This window comes from Ahaetulla prasina, chromosome 4 (genome assembly GCF_028640845.1).
Source record: "Ahaetulla prasina isolate Xishuangbanna chromosome 4, ASM2864084v1, whole genome shotgun sequence".
In the NCBI taxonomy this organism is placed as follows: domain Eukaryota; kingdom Metazoa; phylum Chordata; class Lepidosauria; order Squamata; family Colubridae; genus Ahaetulla; species Ahaetulla prasina.
The window spans coordinates 73786748-73806540 of record NC_080542.1 but is presented as its reverse complement, the minus strand read 5'-3'; the positions used below and the strand labels follow the sequence as shown (position 1 = coordinate 73806540).

General features: G+C 41.5%; 1 protein-coding gene across 13 annotated transcripts in view; it reads left to right on the top strand.

Annotated features, from left to right (window-relative positions):
- BBS9 (Bardet-Biedl syndrome 9) overlaps positions 1-19793 on the top strand; it is a 531293-nt gene that overhangs the window by 250484 nt on the left and 261016 nt on the right. For 9 of the 13 annotated variants that reach the window (XR_009155158.1, XR_009155159.1, XR_009155157.1 and 6 more), the window contains exon 19: positions 1089-1271. The exons of the other annotated variants lie outside the window; for them this stretch is intronic. Coding sequence is in view for 5 of the 9 variants with exons in the window: in XM_058183856.1 (XP_058039839.1) it covers positions 1089-1271 (183 nt within the window). In the remaining 4 variants the exon portion in view is untranslated. The remainder of the gene's footprint in view (positions 1-1088; positions 1272-19793) is intronic. 13 annotated transcript variants of the gene reach the window in all.

Sequence of the window (19793 nt, the reverse complement as noted above, 5' to 3'; positions counted from 1 at the left end):
TGCCCATGTGTAATCCAAATCACATGCCTACCTGCATTTGCACCTATTTGCAGCATCTGTCTGCACACACTATTAAGCTGAAGTCATGCAAGCTCCATTTCTGGAGGGTTTCAATAAAAGGTTGGACAGCTATTTGTCCAGGATGAGAAGAGGCTTCCAAAATCATTTCCAGCCCTATGATTCTATGAATTCTGTTTTTAATGCAAATCAAACTACTTTTGTATTTTTCCTGTTAAAATTTTTAAAAAGAAAAATTGAATCAATATAATATTAACCTTACTGCACAAATTTTATTAGCTTTCACATGCAATTATTTTGTCAATAGTTTTATAAAATATAAGCAAAGATTAATTTATGCTATTTGCTGTAACATCTGGTTCATGAAGAATCCCTAAATTCGCTGCTGACAGAACTCAGGGAATAATTATTTTATACCCTTGATCTGTAAAATTGAGCTAGTTAGTTTTTGAACTGCTTGGGGAATCCCATTTCTAGATTTAATTTAAATAATGTGTTTATAAAAAAAGGATCTTTGATTTTTTAACTCATTTATTTAGAATATTTTTAATTATATTTTTCCACTGATATTTGAATATTAGGAGAAAGTATTATGTGAATTTATTTTTTAAAAAATGTAGCATTGCCATTCAGTACACCTTCAATTTCTTTTCAGAGTTTGGTGTGCCAGTAATTATTCTTGCACCATAAACATGTGTATTAATCATGCCAGGTAATATATTTGTTTGGCTAAATTAATATATGTTTGTGAGGATATTTGTTTTTTTTTTAAAATTGGCAACAGACTTCATATAGAAATAACAGGTGGCATTTAAATGGATGCTTATACTTTATTAAGGGCTATTCTATTATATTTTGTACTGAAAATCAGCGTGAATAATATAGCATACATAGAAACTCTACAGATTCTATTCTGTCAATTGTGATGACATGTTAATTGACTACTGTGTGAATTTTAAGATGATAAAGACAAGAAGGTTTGTTTTTTAAAATGAAAGTTCATCAGATTCTTCTGAAGAAAATTAAGTGTTAGCCAAATGCTACCTAACAGAAGTTTATAATTTTTGTAGGTAATAGCTCTAGCAGATGCAGCTGAAGAAAACCAAGCCATTATGTTCCAGGCATTCACAAAATTAAAAAGTGCCACCCAGCTGGTAATCTTGCTGATTAGTCTATGGCAAAAACTGAATGTTGATCAAATTGCTATTCTGGAAGCTACATTTCTGCCATTAACACAGAATAATCAAGACTTGGTAAGAGTGTGCTAAGTTTATTTTTAAACCACAAAAAATATTACATTAATAAGGGATGGTTTTTAATTTAATTTTATTTCCTACATGGAATTTTGAATTAATGTTCTACTTGAATCAAAGTGCCTTTTTTGTTACTGAAGGGCAGGGAGCTGCTTCAGCCAACACATTTGGAGTGCATTATTAAAGAGCAATCCTGGGTTTTGGTTTGGCTCTGAGTTTGAGGTCTTGTCATGTGTTCATGGCGTGTGTCAGTTTTGCTTTGTGTGGGGATTGGAGGGGGGTGCAGCATCTGGTGGTGCCAGCGTGGTCTGGCTTCTGGATAGTGGTTTTGTTTCGTCTGTGGGATGAGTTTGGATTTGAATCTTGTTTAAAACAATCTTGTTTAAAACAAGTTTTAAACTTGTTATTGTATTTTAATATTTTTGGATTATTGTTGTTTTATTTGCTATATACCGCCCTGAGTCTCCGGAGAAGGGCAGTATAAAAATGTGAATAAATAAATAAATCTGGTGAGGATGATTGGTGGTGGCATCGTGTGTTGTCCTGGGTCCGGTATCAATTTTTGTGGCTGGGACTCGTTTGTTGACTAGGGCTAGTTTCCTGATGTCTGATAGGCAGGCGGTATCGTCACATTTGTTCATGTTGTGGGGGTATTTCTCTATTTTGATGGCTTCCATAATTATTCTCTTGTTGTATGTTCAGTTTTGGAGATTAATTTGGTTTTTTCAAAATCAATTTCATGTCCTGTGGTTTTAAGGTGCTGGAAAAGGGAGGAGGTTTTTTCTTCTTTTCTGACTGCATTCTTGTGTTCTGCGATACGTACATTTATTTTCCTATTAGTTTGTCCAATGTATGTGGCTGGGCAGATTTTGCATGGTATTTCATAGATTCCTTGGTTTTCTAGCTTGATCTTGTCTTTGGGGTTTCTTAAGATGTTGGCTATTTTTTGGTCTGTGCAGACGGCTGTCTTGATGTTGTGTTTGTGGAGAATTTTGCTGATTTTATCAGTGGTGCCTTTGATGTACGGGAGGAGGGGGATGCCGTTGTCTTGTTCTGTGTCTTAGTTCTTGGGCGGTGTCTCCCTTTGAATTAGGTTGGTAGTTGTGTTTCTTTGGAATCTGTTAGAGATTAATACGTTTGTGAGAATGTGTAATTCAGTTTTCAGGTGGTCTTTGTCAGCTAGGCCTTTGGTTCTGGAGATGAGAGTCTTGGCTACGGAGTTGTTCTGTGCAGGGTGGTGATGTGATTGTGCATTTAAGTAGAGGTTGGTGTGTTTTTTTCTGGTAGATGGTGTGTCCTAGGGAGCCATTGGGTTTTTTGTAGATTAGGACGTCCAGAAACGGAGTTAATTGTTAGCTTCTATTTCCATAGTAAATTGTATTTTAGGGTGTAGGCTGTTGAGATGTGTGAGGAAGTTGTCCAGTTTTTTCTTTCCATGTGGCCAAATTATGAAAGTGTCATCTATGTATGTATCTAAGCCAGAGTTTGGGTTTGAGTTCAGATTTATCTAAAGCATTGGTTTCAAAGTATTCCATGTATAGGTTTGTGATGACGGGTGAGAGGGGAGATCCCATGGGTGCTCCTTCTATCTGTTTGTATCTTTGTCCATTATGGGTGAAATATGTGTTGGTTAGGCAGTGGTTGGTTAGATCTAGGATGGGGGGGGTTGTATTTGTTTTGGATAGCTGTCAAGGCTTCTTTAATAGGCACTTTGGTGAAGAGGGATATGACATTAAAGCTCACGAGTAGGTCGCTGGGTTGTAGGTTTTGTTTCTTTATTGTTTCTATGAAGTTGAGTGAGTTTTGTATGTATAAGGTGATGGATTCTGCGTAGGGCTGAAGTTGTTTGGCAAGGAATTTGGCGAGATTTTGTAGAGGTGAGTCTATGGAGCTGACTATGGGTCTGAGTGGTGTTCCTTCTTTATGTATCTTGGGGAGGCCATAGAGCTTAGGGCATCTGCATGATTTCTCTCTGGGGATGATTCTTTGCTGGATCTCTTCACTGATGGGGGAGGCTTTTATTTTGGATTTAGGGTCTTTGTTTAGAAGTTTGTAAGCAGGGTCTTGGAGTAGGTTGGATAGTTTGGTTTGGTAGTCAGATGTGTTCATCACCACTGTGGCATTACCTTTGTCTGCTGGGAGAATGATTATGTTATTGTCTTTCCTCAAGTCACATTGAGGAAAGGTGACACAACCAACCACCCAGGATGTTACAGCACAAGACTCAGGAGGTCATATTCCCAGAACTCAGGACGTTTCCACACAGCCCATTATCCAGATCATTACAACACAGAAGACTAATGGGCACACAACCGGGACCACACCCACACAGGATGCTACGAAACAGCCGACTAATCTGCAAACATCCATTCCGCTTATCAATCAAGATGCAACCACACAGCTAACCAACCTGCTTACAGCAACAAAGCCAACACTCCACATCTCCCCAACAGTATTTATAGAGACAGCACCTCCGACCATGCTTTGCTCACACAAGCATGAAGCCGTAAGCACCAGCCTGAAGATGACGAGTGAGACCTCATTGAAATGTCGCCAAGATACTCTCAACCTTACATGGGAAAAGACCCGAATACATCAAGACCTACATACCTATACGCGTGAAAACCTACAAAAATAAATAAATACAGACACACACACACACACACACACACACACACACACACATACACGTATATATTTCCACAAGGAAAACTTGGGGTTGAAGACAAAGGTATGCTGATAAAGGATATATAAAGTTCTGAATATTAATACCATAATAATATTAATAACTTATAGAGAACTAAGATAGTGATATCAGAGTTCCTTCTGATTTTCCATCCTCTGCAGCCAATAAACCCAGAGCTAAGACATCATATTCTAGAGATGACAGCAGGCCTGACAAACATTGTAAGCCCTCTGTTGCATCCCAAAGGGATGAGAGGCGGAGAGATCAAGCTCTGCAAAAACTTTGTAATAAAGCTGTCAAGCTGAATACATCTGCTAGAGAAAGAGTCTCTGAGCCCACTGCTGATAACAGACTACAGTGCAGGGATTTGGCACTAGAGGGAGCTCCAGATCAAGTTTCTCTGCAAAGTTTCTCTTTAATATTTCTGATGCTAACCTGTGATGCTCTTCTGCCAAGGAATTGGAGATGGCCAACTGTGTTCCTATGACATCCACTTCTGCCAATGTCAACCCATTGAATGTAGAGGGGTGTCCAGCTGTGGGCAAGGACAATCCATTGCCTGAAAATATAAAGGACTTTATTATGGATGCTATTAGGAGCAGTTTTACTGAGTCTTTCCAACAGCCCGGAAAGAGCAGAAGTTGAACCTATCAGATGAGGAGGGTGTCACACCCGAGCAACCCTTTACAGGACTGTTCCCACCAAGTGTATTCAAGTCATTGCTATTTAAGGCAACCAACGTGGCCCCTGGGGTCATGTCCTGAGGGGCAGGATGCTACCGAAGGTCAGGACTCAGCTGACCCACTTTTCAGAACTGGGTAGGTCAGTTGACACCGTTCTGGCCCCACGTCTGTTTATCGACGTGGTTAAGAGGCAGTGGTCAGCTCCTGGTTCTGCCCCAGTTCCCTCGGCTCTGGACAGACGATATTTTAATGTGGCTCTGGACATGGTGGCGGTGCTCCAGACACCTGCGGTGGATACACCAGTGGCAGCATTAGTATCATTTTCTAATCTTTCCAGTGAGCCAGAGGAAGGTCTGCGACCAGAGGATAAGCACGCAGAGTAGCCCTTGCAGCGTGCCCACCAAGGGAATGCCTGGGTCATTTGATCGGCTACCATGGCTTCCTTTTTTCAACAGGGCCACACTTCCTTTGGCTACGCCAATTGCAGGAGAGGGTGCCAGCGTCAGACATATGCATGCAGCAGGACATCAATAAGATTGTGGCTGCAGTCCAATTTTCTGTTAATGCAGCAATGAACTCAGCCTGCTTTGCCACTAAGGCCATGGCATACTGTGTGGTGGCCAAATGCCTCCTGTGGCTGAGACAATGGCAGGCAGATGCTCGCCACAAATGGCGGCTGCCTCTGCACCCTTTATGGGGGGAAAACTGTTTAGGGAGGCACTGGACCCCTTAGTAATTGAGACGCGGGATAGGTGCAAGATATTGCCTTTTGCCCAGCACAGGGCTGGCCAGAAGGGCTGGCCTTCTACCCATTTTACTGACAAAACCATTTAGGGGATCAGAGATAAGGGTTGGGCCGTTCCATCCATAAGGATCCTTTGGCGAGCAACAGCGGTTCCAGCAGGACAGGGCAAGCAGAGCTATACCCTTCCCAGTCAGACGGCCCTTTCGAGGGGGAGGAAGTCACGCTTTCCAGCGTCGCAAGTAAGTGCATGTCCTTTCCTCCCATCGGTGGCTGTTTAGCCATCTTTGCTGCCCGATGGGAGGAGATTACATCAGACGCTTGGGTAAGGGAGACAATACGATCTGGTCTCCCACTAGAATTCATCTCTACCCCCTGAGTTTTTTTATTAGCTGCCCAGTATTGCGGGACCATTCTAAAAGGGCGATTATGGAAGCAGTTATCACGCACATACTTGATATTAGAGCAATTCAATGAGTACCAGAAAAGCAACAAGGGCAGGGCTTCTGTTCAATCTTGTTTGTTGTGCCCAAGACCTCGGGCGGGTGGAGACCATTTCTGGACCTCAAAAGATTCAACCGCTATAAACTGTCTATAGACAGTTTAAAATGCAGTCCCTTTTTTCAATCCTGGCCTCTGTGCAGCCTGGCGACTTCCTCACCTCAATTGATCTAACTGAGGCATTTTTGCACATCCCCATTCTGTCTTTACATCGGCAGTATCTTCAGTTTTATTACTCAGGTAGTCATTACCTTGCCTGCCTTGCCCTTCAGACTATCATCAGCTCCTCGGGTGTTCACTAAGCTCCTGGCGGCCCTGGCAGCCCATCTCAGGACTAAGAGGATACGTATTTGTTGTTACTGGATGGCATTTTAATGCAGTCATCCTCAATTTCTCAATCCAGGGAGGATCTCCAGGAAACAATCAGAGCTCTCACCTGACATGGCTTTTCTATTAATCTACAGAAGAGCCATCTAACACCTACTATCCATATCCTACATCTGGGGGCAATTACAGACTCCATTGAAGGCAGGGTGTATTTGTCCCAGGAGCAGCAGGACAGTATCCAAGACCTAGTAGGTAGAATTCAGAGGGAACACAGTGTGTCCTTGGCCCTACTATCACAGCTCCTGGACAAAATGGTGTCTAGCATTTCTGTCACACCTTGGGCACGCTTACATTCTTTTTTTTTTTTTTTATTTATTTATTTATTTATTATTATTTTTTTTGCAACAAACAAACAAAAAGAAAATACATTATTACACCCTTGTGCTATACATAAAAGGAAGATTTGGGTCTTCGGATATATCCTCATGATTGCCAAAATCCACGTTCTCGAGGTACAGGTACTGAAGCGTCCAATGTTCCAAGCGCAAAGTCCACAAATGGTTTCCAAGTCTTCCAGAAAATATCTTCTTTATACACACCACTTCTAATTTTAATATCACATGTCATTTTATCATTTAAAGCTAATTTCCACATTTCAGAATTCCACTCTTCTATTCTAAAAATCACATCCAGTTTCCAATATCTAGCTATTATAATTCTACCTATTATAATCATAATTCTAATCAATTCTTTTTCATATTTTGTTAATTCTATTTCCTTAATTACCAACAATAATATAGTTTCCACTCTCAATGTTATTACTTTCCCCATCATTTCAAATATCATTTTCTCCAATTGTTGCCAAAACTTTTAACCTTATCACAATTATACCACATATGTTCATAAGTCCCCAATTCCATCTCACATCTCCAACATTTTTACTAGTTTTTTATCCATTTGTGACAATCTTACTGGAGTCAAATACCATTTCCAAACAACTTTATAATTGTGCTCTTTAATCCTTATAGATAAAGTTCTCATAATTCTACTCTTCCAATTCACATTCCAATCTGATTCTGGTATTTCAATATTAAGATCTTTTTCCCAATTTGTCCTCATCACTCTTTGTAATTTTTCATCAGAATTTATAATCTTATAAACCCTACTAACGAGTCCCTTTAGCCCAATTTCATCTTTCATAATCCGAGATACTAAATATTCAAATTCAGTTTCACATCTATTTATCGAATAATTTTCCTTTAGTTTTTTGTCCATTTTTCTATCTGTATTTTTCAAACCAACTTAACCCTAATTTTTCAATAATTTCTTTATTCCTCCTTTCATTTCCCATAACTTTTATCCAATCTTTAATAATTTCTATATTTTCCTCTTTAATCACTTCATTCGTTTTATATTATTTTTAATCGGCCAAATTCCAGTTGTCTCCCCCAAAAAGATTATATCCGGAATTAAAATTTTAACAAATTTGTTCCACATTTTACTTAATCCCTTTAACCAATAACTTCTACTTACACATTTTAAATTTGCTTTATCTAAAAACCACCTTGATCCAAATTTCTATATCCCTTAACTCTAAATCTCTCCAATAATTATCTTCACCTTTAAGTATTTTTACCACTATCCGGATACCATACGCACAGTAATAATTAAATAATTTGGGGATTCCTAATCCACCTTCCTTTTGATTTTGATACCACATTTTCTTCACTAATCTGGGTCTTTTGCTACCATTGCAAAATTTATCCAGTTTTTTCTGATATCCTTCAATATCTTTCTCTGTCAGATTTAGTGGTAGCATCTCGAATAAAAAGTTGAACTTGGGCAGCAGCATCATCTTACACATTGCAATTCTACCAAACCAAGACAACTTTAAAATTTTATATTTATCTATCTTCTTCTCAATTTCATTAATCACCACATCATAATTAAGTTTTTCAATTCTTTAACCTTAAGTGAAAGCACTATACCCAAATATTTCAATGTGTTTTAATCCTTATCCCAAATTGCTCTTGCATATTCTCAGACTCATTACCATTACTATCCATCAATAATTCTGACTTTGACCAATTTACTTTCAATCCTGTCATTTCTTCAAATTCTATCAAATGCTTATATATCTTTTCAAATCTTTCTCTACATTTTCAAAATAATTAAAGTATCATCCATACAAATTTATCTTATACCCTTATATCCTTCTAATTCTTCATCTTTTCTATCATTTTGTCAATATTTCCATAGCCAATAAAAATAATGTTGGGGACAGGGACATCCTTGTCTCGTACCAGCTTCTAATTTTATCTCTTCAGTTAATATTCCATTCACCTTCACTCTTGCACTGGTCTTTTGGTACAATTTTGAAATAACATGTATAAACTTATTACCAAAGCCTAAAGCCTCCACAATTACCTTAATTGTTTCCCCTTGTACAGAATCAAAAGCTTTAAAATATCCAATGATACTATACCAATTTTATCACCATTATATTCAGCTACATCTATAATATTTAATACTCTTCTAACAATATCACTCATGTATCTACCCTTCACAAACCTACTTGATTATAACTTATATATCTATCTATAAATCTATTTAATCTATTACTTATAATAGCAGTAAATATCTTTGCATCCTGATTAATTAAAGAAATGGGCCGATAGGACTCAATCCTTTCTAAATCTTTATCTGGTTTAGGAATTAGGGATATCACCGTTCTATTCCATGACGAAGGTACTTCCCCACCATGTAATATTCCATTGAATAATTTTTGCAGTCTTGGTATTATTAATTCTTTAAATTCTTTATAAAACTCAACAGGTAATCCATCCTCACCTGGAGCTTTCCCTAATTTTAATTTTTGTATTATTCCATTAATCTCATCTTGTGTTATATCTTCTTCCATCAATTCCTTATATGTTTGATCAATTTTCACCACATACTTTTCTAAATAACTCTGCAATTTTCCCCGATTAATTGGTTTCTTTGAATATAGATTCTGAAAAAAGTTTCTAACCACTTCACATTTCTCTAATTTTTTATAACATCTTATACCTCTATCATCTATCAAAACTCCAATTTCTCTCTTCTCTTTTATCTTTCGCCATCTTTGCCAATAATTTAGAATTTCTATTACTAAATTCAAAAATTCCTATTTAAAATCTCAAATTTCTTTTACTAACTCTGTATCTTCTTCTATCATTTTATTTCTTAACATATTAAGCTCCTGAAGAATTTTTTTCTTTAGTAAGCAAAATTGATTTTCCAATTCTTTAATCTTATTTTTATCTCTTTCCATTTTAATTTTATAATTTTTATATTTCCTACTTGATAATTTAATACTCTCCCCTCTAAACACCGCTTTCATCGCATCCCAAACAATTTCAAATTTAACCTCCCCGTTATCATTTAATCTCCAACTTTCCTCCAATTTTTTAAGTATCCATTTTTTATCCTTTTCATTTTTATACAATTTCTCGTCATATCTCCAATAGCTTCTTTTTTTCTCAAAATTAAAATCTAAGTCCACCATAACTTCTGCATGATCAGAATCTTTAAAATTCCCACATCTACCTTATCCACATTATTCAACAAATCTTTAGAAAGAAAAATATAATCAATTCTAGAATATGTATTATATATCTTAGAAAAAGTGTATACTCTCTCAATTCCTTTAACCTCTCTCCACACATCAACCACGCCGTTTGAAGCATCCACATATTTAAAATCCCCATTTATTTGCTCCTCCACAGCGGGTGGGATTAGTACTGTCTATTTTATCTCTGATTAAATTAAAATCCCCAGCCACAATTACTTTCCTACACTTTCATTCTCCAAAATTTTGTTATTTTTCAAGAAATTCTCTTTGTTTTTCATTCGGTAAATATAAATTAACAAGTGTCACTTTTTCCTCATTAAGATTTCCAACAATTATTACATATCTTCCATCTTCATCCAAAATTACCTTATGTTTTCAAAGTACACCCTATCTGATATCAGTGTTGCAACTCCTCTAGCTTTTGAAGTTCCAAATGCTTTTTCATATATTTGCATACCTTTTATATACATTCTATTTGAATCTTCAGATTTCTGATGGGTTTCTTGTAAAAATAAAATGTCTGGTAAATCCCTTTTAATCTTAAGCTCCAATCTTCTTCTTTTAATCTGATTCCTGTACCCTTCACATTCCATGACATTATTTTTATAACTCCCATTTAAAATATAAATTTTTAATCCTATCCCGCATCTTCCTTTCTGTACCCCCCACCACCCGACATTAAACTACCATATAAACAACAATAAGAAAACAAAAAAAAGACAAAAAACAAAACAAACAATAAAGTACAAACAATCTTCTTCCCCCACATCCTCATCGGATTCGCCTCTATAAAGAGAATGGGGAGAGGCGATGCCAATGCCGGGGCACTTCTTTCGGGCTGTCTATTTAAATTCATCACTCAAAAAAAGATAGCGATGACCGCATTCAGCTTCATATTTTCCAAGACTCTTATCTGCTTCTTCTCCTACTGTATCCTCACGACTCTTCTTCTGTTCAACCAACACAGGTGATATTTCTTTCCTCTTTAACCCTTTAGAGTCTTGCCCTCCAATAGCCCCTTTTTCTTCTTCTGAGATTGATGTTTCCACGTATGTTCCACCCATCTGAAGCATTTGATCTTTTATCTCCATTAAATCCTCCATCTCAATCAGTCCAAGCTCCCGTAAATATAATAATGCATCTATATCTGGGGTGATTGTACGCATCCTTCCTTTATAAAAAAATTTCAATTGTTGTGGTGGCCTCCAATTGTATTTAATTCCATTATCTCTCAAAACTTTTGTAATTGGTTTTAAAAAAAATCTCCATGCCCTTTCTTCTCTTGATATATCCGGGAAGACTTGAATAGTCTTCCCTTCAAACTTCAAAGCATCTCCCAACTCTCTTAACTTGGCCATAACTTCCAACTTATCACCAAGATTTGCGAACCTGACAAGCACATTCCTGTTAGAACCATTTTGCCTTCTATATCCAATTCTAAAACGCTTGCCAGGTCTGCTATTGTGAGCGTAAGTTGCGTATCCAAATCATTAATCCATTTCAAAACCCGCTGTTTCAATTTATCTTCCCTTTCTTCCGAGATTCCTCTGATAACAAAATTATATTTCCTCATCTCTTCTTCCAAAAGACAAATTCTCTTATCTTGCTGCTCATTTTTATAAAATATTTTGCCAATTTGCCGATCTACTTTTGCCTCATGCACATGCAGCTGCTCCATTTCATCTTTAATCATTGTCATTTCCTCTTTTTGTTTAGCAAAGTTATCATCCATATCTTGCTTTAAATTTTGCACTATGGATGTCAGTTTAAATGTCAAATTATCTATACGCTCTGATAGTGCTGCTATTTTTCCCCAATTTTATTTAAAGCTGCAGCAATTTGCTGCGTTTCTGAAAGTTGTTGAGTCATTTTGAAAAAAAAAACAAAAACCAAAAAATTTCTCAAACTGGGATTCCAATTTTTCAAAGAGTCTTAGTGAAGATCAGAGGACAGCAGTCAAACCAATTTTACAGAGGGTCTTGATGAAGATCAAGGGACGACAATCTTTAATTGAAGCGAAACGGCTTATTTGCACTCGTTAGTAGCTTATCAGTAACTTATGAGTCATATTCACTCCACAAAGAAACACAATTACCTCACAGCTTAATCAGCGCCATTTTTTCTCCACGTCGGCAGAGAGAAAAAAAAACAAACCAGCTTGAACTTCAAAACAAAGTCCTTTTTTTGTTTTCTGTAATATAAACAAGCTATTAATTTCCTCTCAAAAGAAAAATAATAAAAAAATTATCCACCTAATAAAATCTTCTTCAGCCAATCAGCCAGTCAGTCCAGCACAAAAGATCGATCTCTTCAATTAAAATTCTTCTCATTAGCAAATTCAGTCTTTGATATTCCTTAGCCTCAGCATTTAACACAGAACACGATAATTATAATAAGGAAAGCAAAAGACAGCAATTTATTCCAAACTCCTTGTGTCTGCCAGTTCGGTCATCCCACGCAGTAAAAACTCCTTAATTCAAGCAGTTTCAGATGACCTACCAGTTTTAAATTCAGTCTGCTGGGCTATTAACACTTCCACTTCATGATTTATTAACTTTCATCCATAACGGTGCATTCCAAACAGCATTAATCCTCATAAATCTTCATTATTAAGCCCTGTGAAGTGAAGGAAAGGTCCTTACCCCACCACGGTCATGGCCACGCCCCCGGGCACGCTTACATTCTAGGGACCTTCAATGGTTTCTTTTGCCTTTCCAGAGGGCAGGCAGAAGCAGTTCTACAACTAAGATTCTGGTATCCAAGGAGGTCCTTCAGTCCCTCAACTGGTGGCAGTCAGCGGCTCTTGCCAGGGGCTGCCTATTTCAGGAACCTCAGCATCTAGTGATTACGACTAATGCCAGCCTCTTTGGTTGGGGGTACATTGTCAGTCCCAAGTAGTGCAGGGCAGATGTAGAAAGCAAGGGGAGAAAGCAAGGGGAGAAAACATGTAGAAAGTAAGGGGAGCATCAACTGGCTAGAAGTACGGGCAGTGTTCTTGACCCTCCTCTAATTTCATCAGGTGGTTGTGGACAAGCACATTCTGGTGGTCACTGACAAGGTAGCCACAAAGGCTCACATAAATTACCAGGGGGCACCAGATCCAGGTCTCTGATGTCAGAGGCCAAGAGACTGGGCCTCTGGCAGAGCGGCACTTGCAGTCGCTGATGACAGAATATATCTCGGGGATGTCCAATGTGCAGGCGGACTGGCTGAGCCAGACAGTCATCAACCATGCAGAGTGGTGCCTGCACTCATCTATCTTCCGGGACCTGATGGACTGTTTCGGGACCCCAGAGGTAGACTTGTTTGCCATCCCAAGAATTGGCAGCTCCCGAGATTTTTTTTCTCGGTTCCCGACTCAAGGAGATTCTTTTCTTGGTTCCTGACTTGGTTCCTGACTCAAGGAGCTGAGGGGATGGATACTCTCTGCTAGGCCTTCTTGATGCCTTTCTACTTCTTCCCCTCCTTCTCTGAGTTATCTGGAAGATTTTGGAGGAGAGGGCAGAGATTTTGCTGTTGGCTCAACATTGGCCCATGAGATCTTGGTTCGCAGACCTTATGACTCTATTGTTGGTTCTACTCTGGAAGATTCCTCAGGGTGCAGTGTCACTCAGCCAGGTGGCATTGGTCCACCCAGACCCTCAGTGGCTCCAACTAACTGCCTGGCACTTGAGTGGCACGCTCTGAGGGAGGACAGTTTCTCCTCCAAGGTTATCAAGACTATTCAGGCCTCTCGGCAGCCTTCCACTAAGCATATTTACTCAGCGACCTGAGGACCTTTTGCAGATGGTGTAATAATGTAGGGATGTCACCACTCCAAATCTCAATAGCCCAGATCCTGGATTTTCTACAGGACGGACTAGATGCTGGGCTGGCGCCTAACACCATACAGAGAGAGATGGCAGCTCTGTCCTCCGTTCTGACTTGCAGATTGCTGGATTCCCTTGCTCAACATCCCACTATCCGTCACTTTATCAGGGGAGTGGCTAATCTATGTCTGCCTGTCATACACAGGTACCCTTCCTGGGACCTGTCAAAGGTGTTGAACTCCCTCACTTGGGCTCCTTCCGAGTTATTGCGATCTGCTAGTCTCCACCTATTATCGTGTAAAGCAGCCTTTTTAATAGAAATCACATCGGCCAGGCAGATTTCTGAGCTGGTGGCTCTGTCAGTGAGGAGTGATCTCTGTGTTTTTCACACTGATCGCATTGTACTGAGACTGGACCCTTCATTCTTGCCCAAGATCAACACAACTTTCCACAGGGCACAGGAACTAATTTTACCTAATTTCTGTCCTAATCCTATCATCCCTTAGAAAGACGCTGGTATATGTTGGATGTGAGAAGGGCACTCTGTATTTATTTGAAATGCACTGCTAAACTGAGACGGAGAGAATCTTTGTTTATCTCATTTCAGCCAGTGTTGTGACTCGTCCTCCCTCCTCTCCTCAGCTGGGCCCCTCCCGTCTCCAACCGGGCCTTTTATCAGACTCCGAGTCTGATAATGAAGATGAACGGCCTGTCATGCCTCCATCCCCCAGCCCTGGCCCCATGCCTGGAGATGGGAGGACAAGCCCAATAAACCTCACTCATACAGCGTGTGTTCCTTTGGCTCAGCCATCAGAGCAGGACGTCAGCCAGGTGCTGGAATTACTCGGCCCTACTCCCTCTGACCCCTCCCTTTCCCAGAAGCTGCCAGCAGATCCAGCTGAAGACAATTCAGATTGGGAGGACCCTCGCTTCCGGAGATCTGAGAGGCGACGCCAGCAGAAGGAGGGGTGGGGCAGGCCTGGATAAATGCTGAGTCATGGAGCCAGACCCCACAGCCTATATAAAGGACCTGCTTTTGGCATTCCAATGCTGAGTCAAGCAAAGTCTTATCGAGTTTGCTGATACTGGACCCTATCGCTGAAGTCACAACTTGGACTCCTGCCTGCCCTGATAAACCTCGAAGGGACTTGGCAAGCTGCAGAGGCTTTGTTGCCAAGTTGGTCATGGATTTCCTTGACTCGTTCGTCAGAGTGGGGGGTAGGACACGACAGCCTGCTTCTTTAGGTTCCAATGTCACCTCTGCTACCATAGGGCCCTCATACACAAAGGTGTATGAGCTGTAGTCCTTGCTGAGTGGACTATGAGTGATGGTGCATTTGACTCGCAGTGTGGTTATGATGGTAGTGTGGGCCATACAGGCGGCATTGGCAGAGATCTGTAGAGTGTCAACCTGGACGTTGCCTTCTCCATTCTCTGAACACTATAAATTAGACATGTACGCCTTAGCAGAGGTGGCGCTCGGGCTGTTGGGTCCTTCAAAGGGTCCATTCAGATGGTATGGCTACTGACCAGACAGGGGCCCTTCCGTAGGACATGGAACAGTTTGATATGTCCCATTCCTCAATGCTGTCTTCACCTAGAGGAAGAAGGGGTGTTGGTCTTACCTGAGATTCACCTTCTCATCAGGTGGAGACAGCATCCAGCCCCACCCTTGTTTTGTCTGGTTTTATTTTATGTGACTTTTTTTGTTTCTACTGACACGTCGAGTCTGTCACTTCATCTTCATCAAAAGCGGGAAGCCCTAGCAACAGAGGCAGAGCTTAACAACTTTGACAGACTCAGTCCTTCAACTGAACAGACAAGATCAACCCATTCCTGGATGCTGTCTCTACCTGATGAGAAGGTGCATCTCAGGTAACATCAACGACCCTTCTTGTTGCAAAATTTAGGCTTAAATTGAAGAAAGTAGGGAAAAGCACTAGGCCATATGATATGAACTAAATCATATCCCTGATGAATATACAGTAAAGGTGACAAATAGATTTAAGGTATTAGATCTGATAGACAGAGTGTCTGAAGTACTATGGATGGAGGTTCACAACATTGTACAAGAGGTAGCAACTAAAACCATTCCAAAGAAAAAGAAATGCAAGAAAGCAAAATGGCTGTCTGAAGAAGCTTTGCAAATAGCTGAGGAAACAAGGGAATAGTAAGGCAAGGAAGAAAGGGAAAGATACACCCAATTGAATGCAGAATTCCAGAGAATAGCTAGAAGAGATAAGAATGCATTCTTAAATGAAAAGTGCAAAGAAATAGAAGAAAACAATAGAATAGGGAGGACCAGAGATCGCTTCAAGAAAATTGGAGATATGAAGGGATGTTTCATGCAAAAATGGGCATAATAAAGGACCCAAATGGCAGGGACCTAAGAGAGGCAGAAAAGATTAAGAAGAGGTGGCAAAATTACACAGAAGAACTATACAAGAACGAACTTAACATCCCTGATAACCACGATGGAGTGGTCACTGATCTTGAGCCAGACATCCTAGAATATGAAGTCAAATGGGCTTTAGGAAATCTGAGCAACAACAAAGGTAGTGGAGGTGACAATATTCCAGCTGAGCTATTCAAAATCTTAAAAGATGATGCAGTAAAAGTACTACACTCAATTTGCCAGCAAATGTGGAAAACTCAGAAGTGGCCACAGGGTTGGAAAAGGTCAGTTTACATTCTCCTGCTTGAGGGGAATGGCAGTCAGGCATGGGTAGACTCTGACTGTCAGTCAATAGGACTGAGCCTCCTGATCTTAAAGTCTCACTTCTTCCTGTTGTACTCTAGTTTATTGACTCTGTCTGGCTTGGACAGACGTGTCTTCTCTGCCTTTTGCAGTTTTCTATTTTTTCCTCAAAGTTTTTATTCCTCTTCTCTTCAAGAGGAATTTCAGTGAGAGAAAGATTTTTTACCTTTTCTCCCCTAAGAGCCACTTCACGGCTGTGGACTGCCGGCTGGCAGATCCTTTGGGTAGCACTCATGAGCTTGTTCTGACGTGCTGACCCAGGAGCTCGTTGCAGGACCATCAGCAACGGGCTGAGGTGGCTGCATTTGCAGCATTAGCTCAGCAAATTGATTTGGCACAAAGAGCCACCCTGCGCCATTTTGGAGTCGCGTTTCAGTCGGACAGCTGGCGACATCATTTTGAGTGGCCGCTTGAATTTGGCCTCATTTGTCTCTTCAACTTCAGGATTGGAGGTCTAGAGGATGCTGGGTGCAGTGAGTAGCAGGTTCTTATCCCACATTAAGGGCCCCAGAGTATCTTTATTGTGAGAGGTCACATGTTAGTGGATCCAATATGGCGGACGCTTGGCCTTCTCGGCCTTCCCATACTACAGCTTCCAAGGGAACAAGACCATTAGAGGAAGATCCTGGGGAGGGCCCTTCTGGGATTGCCCCCCCCCCAGCAAACGAGCTAAGGGACACAAAGCTTCTTCCAAATCGCGCTCCTCTTGCTCCCAAACCTCTAAGGTTGAAGAGAGACGCCACAAGGTTATTGAAAAAGTTTTCAAAAGGCCCATCATGAGATCAGCAAGCAGGCTATTTCTCCTGGAGTTGAGCCCCTCCCCCCCGGATGATTTCTACTCCTACTCCTCCTATTCCTTTTGTGGCTCCAGATATTTCAGGGGTTTCCTTGTCTCCTGATGTTCCTTCTGCAAGGGATATTCCTCCTCCTGCAGATGCAGCTCTTTTAATTATTCCTATTTCCAGGGAGTTACCTCCTTCTTCACCAAATGTGATTATGCCTGAGACCAGTGATCCAGTGGTTCCTGTTCCTCATAGCAGTCCTGCTTCAGCCCTGGCTGTTCCTATAGAGGCGCAGATCCCCCCTAACCTGGACTCTCTTATTTCGGAGGCCATTCGCCAGGGCATTGCCCAAGGTATTCAGTTGAGATCATCCCCTAGGGCCTCTCCTTCTGTAAACTGCCTGAGTCCGACCCAGGGAATTCATGAGGCAGAGGATTCTGCAGCACGATGTGACCATGCTAATTCCCCACGTTCGGGCAGTCAAGCCTCTATTTCTGAGGAAGGTGAAATTCCTCCAGATCCGGAATTTTTGGATGATGAAGGCCTTGAACCGGATCAGCCATTCTTTATCAGCCTTTTCAGGCCTCAGGTCTTCAGATCCCTGTTATACAAGGCTCAAACTTCTACCAGCCTGGACAATCCTGTTTCTACTTCTGAATCCACTCCAGCTGGGGTGGATCAAACTACTCTCTTCGCAGAACCTTCCATACAGACTGAAATGATTCCTGCTCCCAGGCTCTTTTCTGATGTGGTGCAGAAACAATGGTCTTCTCCTGGCTCTGGTCCCCTGCCCAATGAGCTGGATGAACGCTTGTATAACCTTGCTCTGGATCTATCTGATCTCTTACAGGTTCCAACTGTTGATCCTCCTGTGGTGGCTCTCTCTACTTCTTCAAATCTGAGGAGTCCTTACATCCGGAGGACCAGCGGGCAGAGTGTAATCTCATCAAGGGGCACCAAGCTGCGCCCTGGTCTGTTAAAGTGGCTTTGGCTTTGCCCTTTTTTAACCAGGCTTCCATTTTGTGGCTGCAGCAATTGCAGGAAAGAATTCCTGCTTCAGATTCTAGATCTCACCAGGATATTAACAAAATTAGAGCTGTTATCGAATTTTCTGCTGACGCTACTCTTAATGTGGCCAGATTTGCTTCCAAATCCATAGGTTCTACTGTCACCTCAAGAAGACTGCTTTGGCTTCGACATTGCCAGGCTGATGCCAGGAACAAGTGGCGTCTCACATCTTCTCCCTATCTCGGCAACAAATTATTTGGAGCCTTGCTTGACCCCATCCTGATTGAAACCAAAGATGGTCGTAAGATCTTTCCGCTAGCCTGAGGCTCGACAGCAAAGTTCCTTTCACTCTTATCCCTTTCAGAGTTCAGATGACGGTTTCCAGTCCCAATGTCCACAGCATTCCTTCCAATCCGGAGGGAGTCACCTCCAGGACAGTCAGGTTAGACAGGGTTATAGGTACTAACCTAGGAAGATATTCAAGGGCGGAAGGGGTCGCCCCTTCGGTAGGTTTAAATAACACCCCTCCCAATTCCCTCATCAGAGGTAGGCTGTCCTTTTTCACCAGTAATTGGGGGTCCACTTCCACGGATGTTTAGGTTAGGGAAACTATTGTGCTTGGCCTTTCCCTAGAGTTTTGATTGGTTCCTCCGAGAGTTTTCATTCAATGTCCTGTATCTAGAGATAGATACAAACCTGATAAAAAGCTCCCCTAGTGATGGCCATCATATGCTCTTCTAAAGACAGCCGTACATCCAGGAGGACGCCTAGATTGCGAACCCTTTCCATAGGGGCCAATGACTATAGTCAGCGATGGAACCAGCTGGCTGTACCAGGATGCCGGCATCCACAGCCACTCAGTCTTGGCAGGGTTGAGTCAGAGGCTGTTTTTCCCCATCCAGACCCACACGGCCTCCAGACACCGGGACATCACTTCAACGGCTTCGTTGGGGTGGAAATGTACAGCTGTGTATCATCAGCGTACAGGTGACACCGCACCCCAAAACCACGGATGATCTCACCTAGCGGCTTCATGTAGATGTTGAACAGGAGAGGCGAGAGAACCGACCCCTGTGGCACTCCACACATGATAGATCTAATAGGACCAGGGCAGAGGAACAACCCCTGTCCCGGGCCCTCCAGAGATCATCTACCAACGTGACCAATGCCGTCTCTGTGCTGTATCCAGGCCGGAAGTCAGACTGGGATGGGTCAAGATAGATAGTTTCATCCAGGTGCTGGGGAAGCTGTTGCGCCACCACACTCTCAACAACCTTCGCCACAAAACGAAGTTGGAGACAGGACGATAATTCTCTAAAGCAGCTGGATCCAGGGAGGGCTTCTTAAGGAGGGGCCTCACCACCGCCTCTTTTAAGGCGGCGGGGAAGACCCCCTCCATCAAAGACGTGTTAACAATTCCCTGAAGCCAGCCTTGTGTAATCTCCAGGTGGCCAGTACCAGGCAAGAGGGACATGGGTCCAATAAACATGTGGTTGTGTTAAGCCTCCCCAGTATCCTGTCCATGTCCTCGGGAGCCACAGTGTCGAACTCTGGTCCCACCTTCACAGCAGGAACCCTTGGTCCTGCCTTCAAAGCAGGGAGTTTCACTGGTT